Source organism: Aphidius gifuensis, linkage group LG6 (assembly GCF_014905175.1).
Source record: "Aphidius gifuensis isolate YNYX2018 linkage group LG6, ASM1490517v1, whole genome shotgun sequence".
Classification (NCBI taxonomy): domain Eukaryota; kingdom Metazoa; phylum Arthropoda; class Insecta; order Hymenoptera; family Braconidae; genus Aphidius; species Aphidius gifuensis.
Window position 1 is genome coordinate 18,347,571 of NC_057793.1, and position 6,367 is coordinate 18,353,937.

A 6,367-nucleotide genomic window follows, 5' to 3' on the forward strand; every position below is an offset into this window, starting at 1 on the left:
TTCACTTCAAAAAAACATTGAAATGCTTAATTAAAGAGTAAATGTATAAATAATGTTAATAAATATATATATTAGACCTGTCCAAAAAAAAAGAATTTTTTTTTTTGTACTCTCCTGAGGTCTAAATTTGTTCTTTATGATGACACAAAAAAAACAATAAAAAAAATTTTTTTTTAGGATTTTTTTTGAGCCTGCTCATCGGGTTTTTGTATTTCCCATTTGATTAACACGCGCGCGTATGGCTGTATACCTTTGACTTTGCATAACTTAGTCAGTTTTAATCCTAGAAAGTTGATATTAGTCTCATTTTGTAGCTTATGAAAATACCTTCAAATTGTCACTGTACATTTTTTTTGTACTGTTTTTTTTTTTTTTCGTCTCAAAAAAAGCTTGAAAATCATGATTTGCAATTTAACTGCTAAACATATTTTATTTAACATAAAAATTTTTTTCTCTATCAAGCTCAACAATTTTATACTTTTGAATAATAATACTTATCCTACTAATAATAATAATAAAATACGTTTACAAGTTAAATTGCATATACCTATAAAGTCATGATTTTTGAGGTTTTCTTGAAACAAAACTATTAACAGTACAAAAAAATGTACAGTGACAATTTAAAGGTATTTTCATGAGCTAAAAAATGAGACTAATATCAACTCTCTAGGATTAAAACTGACTGAGTTATGCAAAGTCAAAGATATACAGCCATACGCGCGCGTGTTAATCAAATGGGAAATACAAAAACCCGATGAGCAGGCTCAAAAAAAATCCTAAAAAAAAATTTTTTTTATTTTTTTTTTTGTGTCATCGAAAAGAACAAATTTAGACCTCAGGAGTGTACAAAAATAAAAATTCTTTTTTTTTTGGACAGGTCTAATATATATATATATATCAAATACAACAAATTGTGTCTCATTTTTATTCATTTTTTTATTGAATTATAGTTTTACATTCATTTTTTTTTCTTTCATATTATGTTATTTTTTGAATACTTGCGCTGATAGGTATTATTTACTCTATAATACGATCATGTAAAATCAAACTATAAGCACTTGTTGCTGGAGGAAAGTTTCCCTTGGATTCAAATTTGAGTCGAACATCAACTGGTCCATATTTTGTCATTTCATTTTGTCTGCTGCAATCGATGACAATTAATGGTAATTTTTCCAAAAATAATTTTTTTGATATTGCATAATTCGTGTCTCAATCATAAAATGTTTCACGGAATTCCTTAAGCATTTTATATAAAATTGAAAATTGATTTTTTCCAATATCAAGGTTTAAATTAGCATATGGATATGACACTGAATTGAGAAAAAGCTTGACGTCTCGAATATTGCAATGCTCAAAATGGGTAGAGTTCTCATTCCATTTATTCTTTTTCTTGCACTGAAAAGTTAGAATAATAAATCTAGGCTTTTCTAGCTGCGTACTTGTTTGTATTGACCATACATGCTTATTAGTTGGAGGTAAAATTAGCCAATCAAAAAGACACCATGCTCGAAAACACATTGAAATTGGCGGATCTCATCGAATAAATTTCATCATATCAATTTTTTTCTTAACAGATAATTTGACATATGGTACTAGCCACTTTATCTTGTTTATTTGAAATTCCAAATCTTTTTCGTCTGCCCCACCAATTTCAATACATGCATTCATATCACTTCTTGAGCTAATTAATATCAATTCATGCTCAGCAGTGACAATAATCTTTCTATAATCTCCAGCAAAGCCAAGAAACATTTGTAATGGTATACAAACATCAAAGTATCCATCAATATTAGTTAATGATCTATCATCGCTAGTACCAAGCCAACCAGCATTCTCTAAATTTGATTCTGTATTTACAGACAGATAATTTTTCGAAGTGCTTGTCATGCCAGTATTTTTACTCCTATCGATCTCAACACCATTCATTTCATATCTTATTTCATAAAAAAAATGAAGTATACCATTATTTACAATTTTAGTAGTCAAAGTCGCTGCCACACTACCATCATTTTTTTCGGTCACTCATCTTCCGGAAATGTTGCAATGAACTTTTGCATGGCGAAATAAAAATATCCTGATTTTGTATGTTGATTCTAATTTCATCACTTTTCATCCCAAATGTTGTTGAACTATAGGGCTGATGTGCATAAATCTCATAGTGAGATATTGATGAATCAAATTCCATTAGTGTGTTTATACTCAGCATAGCCTCCGCCATTTTGGATAGCAAGTCAAACAAGACACTTTTACCCAGACCCAACTCCAATAGCTTTTTTTTTTTTTCACCACTTGAAGGCCGAGACTTTTCAGAAACTGGACACTCTGTGGTGTTAATGTTTTCAATGCCCGATGATGACTGATTGGTGGTGGATCACATTGAATCCTTTCATATGATGAGCCGACTTTTCGATTATAGACGATGCCCATTAACGTGATTTAATGTTTAATCCTACAGTAATTGTCTCACCACGGAAGTCAACCAGATCGCCGTCCTGATCAACAATTTTTATTTGCACGTGATTAATTGTTCTTACTGATACTGGCAAATAGATAATATTTGATAGAACTTCAATAATTTTATAGCTCGGGCTGGAGATTTCCAAAGGCATCAAAATAAATCGCATGATTTTTATTGACTTTTTTATATACAGTCCAATCTGTACCAGGATTTTTATAATCATCGAGATTTATTATACCCGTTTCTCGATGCAGAGATTTTGTTGGTAGATTACTTCTTATAAAAACCCCACGAAAATTTTCTATTTTTGATTGCTCTGCAAATTTCTCCAGATCCTTATTAGTCAACGCTCGTCATGGCAGCATCTCTACAAGTTTTTCGGAGACGAAGAAAATCCTGCCCCATTTTTATATGGTCTCATATATAGACCTTTACCGAGTGCCATTGATTCAATAGCTTTATCATGTCTTTTGCTTTCTTCCAATTGTTTTTCTGCGGAATTTGCATCATTTATTATCGTTACAGTACCGGCAGCGCCACCAACTATCCCACCGATGGCGCTCAGTGCTGTCAAAATTGGAATTAATAAGGGTAGAGCGCCACCTATCTTACTTGGCATTGGTATAATTCGTGGTACTTGTATATTTGATTTTCCCTCAGACTTCTTCATCTCAACTTTTACTGCTTGCAATGATGATTTAATATTCATATGATTATCATTTACATAACACATTCTATTTTTGGCCGCTTTAATAATTTTTTTTCAATGGCAATTTTTTTTTTCTTTCATTTTTCTCTTTTTTTTCTTTCTTTTTAATACTGGCTTTCGGAATTTTTGAATTTTTTATACCCATACCAAGGTTACATTTTATTTTCATGGTGCCAGTCACAAGGGCAGCTGCTGCACGTTCCCCAATACTCGAATCTTTCGCAAAAACTCTTGATGATGCTTTTTTACCAAGTATTCTGTCTGCCATATTCCTTGCATGCATATCATGAGGACTTTCTGATTACGCAATATCATGATCTTTACAAAATTTATCGAGAAAATTGATACCTTGATTACCATGAGCCAGACGTTTTTCCAATTCTGTCCCAGGTACATTTATTACTATTGATGCATAAAACAAATAATGTATCATACTCATGAGGGCAAAAAAGCGAGCAGAACAGTTCACGACACCAAGAGTGCAAGATGCGTCTGACTTATGAAAATCTTGTTGAAGAATCTAATATTTCAAGTGAATTAGAAAAAGTTCGAAAAATAATACAACAAAAAAATGAATTATTAAAACATAATCGAGATACTTTAGAGCAGTCATCGATTATTTATTTTAAGCCACTGCTGACACCACTCAAACAAATTAGTGATAAAGTTGTAAATGTTTCAAATTTAAAAATCATTAAAAGTTTTTAATTTTGATGAGGAAAATGACGATAACAAAATTGATGGAAATAGTTACATTTTCGATGATACTTTAATAAATGTGGAAGAAGAAGAAAATCCTTATATAAAAAGGAGAATGAAGCCTCTCTTCGAGCGATTTGATTGGCTGTTATTTAACATTGTTAATATTCATTTATTTTTTGTTTAATTTATTTTTTTTTATTTTGTTTATTCGTTGCTATGAATATTTATTTATTTATTTATACTATTTACTCGTTGTTATGTTTATCCGTTGTTATTTACATTCATTTATTTATTTATCCTGTTTACCCGTTGCGAAGTCAATTTATTATTTAATCCGTGGAAATTATTATTCCGAATTAGTTTGTGATTCATCAATACTAAAAGGGTTTTAAAAAATATATATATAAATAAAATAATAAAATAAAATAAATAACAAAAAAAAATATCGTTCAACGATAAAATTATGGAATACGTATTTACTTCCGATGATGAAATCAATTGTCTTCAATCAGAAGAAAAATCAATGTAAGTTACAAATTGATAAATATTTTGATTATTTTTTAGTCTTTTATTTTTTTTTTTGAAAATGTAACGTAAAAACATAATTAAGTAATAGTGAATCAATTTTTTAAGTGACATTACGAGTTATGTCGATTCTATCGATGGCGTAAAGCAAGTTCGTACATCTCATGGCCACATTCTAAAGTTCACGATAAATAATGGTGGAACGATCAGAATGAAGGTCTTGATTTTGGGAACAAGTTCAGCAGATCAATGGGAAAAAGAAATAAAAATGTGGTCAGTTTTGGAAATACGGGGTGGCACTGTTAAATTAGGTAATGTCCGTTTTCGTGATCCAGCTGTTCATGACATGGAGTATTATGTTCAGTCGTCAAGTGACATTACCATCTTGGGGCAATATAATCCTGTTAATCAACTACCGAGGACCATTACAAAAAAAACAATTGATTTATCAGACGTCATGTTTGAAAATGGATATGTTGGTTAGTTTGAATATACAAAACATACATCCATAACTCCATCTAATTAATCCATATAATTTTTATTTCAGAAATCGATTGTTACATTCAAACCCAGCCACGTACTGTTCAGATGTATCGTACTTCGTGTGGTCAATGTCAGGTAACAGATGGTTATTACCGACTGACAATAAATATTGTGGATTATACCCCAAATGAAAAATTGGTCATGGGCACACCAATCACCATTGCTGGTGAATTCTCACATGATTCATCATTTTTTTCGATTTCCAACATGGACGATATATCAATTAGAGAAGGAGGTGCCATAATGTCCGCAGACGATTTGCGTGCCGGGTTTCATCCAGTTATCGCTTTGAAAAGTCGTCGTATTGATACAACAGCTCAACCTGTCGTGCAAACTGTACAACCTGTTCAACTTGCACAACCTGTTCAGCATGTTCAATCTGTTCACATTGCTCAACCTATGCAACTTGCTCAACCTATACAACCTGTTCAAACTATGCAACCTATTGAGCAAACTGTACAACCAGTTCAACTTGCACAATCTGTCCAACTTGCTCAACCTATACAACCTCAACCTTTTCAACCTGTTCAAACTATACAACCTGTTGAGCAAACTGTACAACCTGTTGAACTTGCACAATCTGTCCAGCATTATGTTCAATCTGTTCACGTTGCTCAACATGTACAACCTGCTCAACCTATACAACCTGCTCAACTTTTACAACCTGCCAAAACTATTAAACCTGTTGAACCTATACAAGCTGCTTCACCTATTCAACCTGTTGTTAAACCTGCTAATCCTCCTGCGGTTCAGCTTGCTGATCAGCCAATGGTTCAGCCGACGATTGGGAAAAAAAGAAAAAGAAATTCAACTGGCATTATGATTTAGTTTAAATGTTAATTAATTCATTGAATAAATATATAATTATTTTAAATGTTGTGTTTTTATTGTATTTATTTAATTATGACTCATGGCTCCATCTTCCTCAGATAATTTCTGGGGTGCGTTCCCAAACCACTGTTCTGTTCAGTATATCAAGATGGCGGACCTTGATATACTGATAGGTCCGCCATCTTGATATACTGAACAGAACGGAGGTTCAGGAACGTACCCCTGAGCAAATTGAGAGTGTAGAGACTCTGTGGTCAATCTAGGGATATTTCGAATGCTTTATACATCTTAGAGATTTAGGAATTAGTTTTAAACCGCTATTTTGATATATAAAACTTGAAAGTCGTTTTTGAACGTAGAATATAATGAAAAAAATATGATTTTTAAATAAAAGAATAAAAGTAAATAAATGAATTTGTTTTTTATGTCATAATTAAATGTCATTAAAAGGTTGAATTGAAAAAAATTTTTTTTTTTAATATAAAAGGTACAAGTTTCGAAAATATCAGAGTGATTGATGGTGTAACACATGACAGTTATCACAGTGCATGTTTGGCATTAGGCTTAATTGAAGACGATGAAGAATGCGATCGTGCAAT

General features: G+C 31.7%; 1 protein-coding gene across 1 annotated transcript; it reads left to right on the top strand.

The window, feature by feature from the left end:
• Positions 1-4,605: 4,605 nt before the first annotated feature.
• Positions 4,606-5,765, top strand: LOC122859934. The gene is made up of 2 exons (XM_044163617.1): positions 4,606-4,873; positions 4,942-5,765. Exons 1-2 carry the CDS (start codon positions 4,606-4,608, stop codon positions 5,763-5,765), a joined length of 1,092 nt encoding a protein of 363 aa, XP_044019552.1.
• The last annotated feature ends 602 nt before the right edge of the window (positions 5,766-6,367 follow it).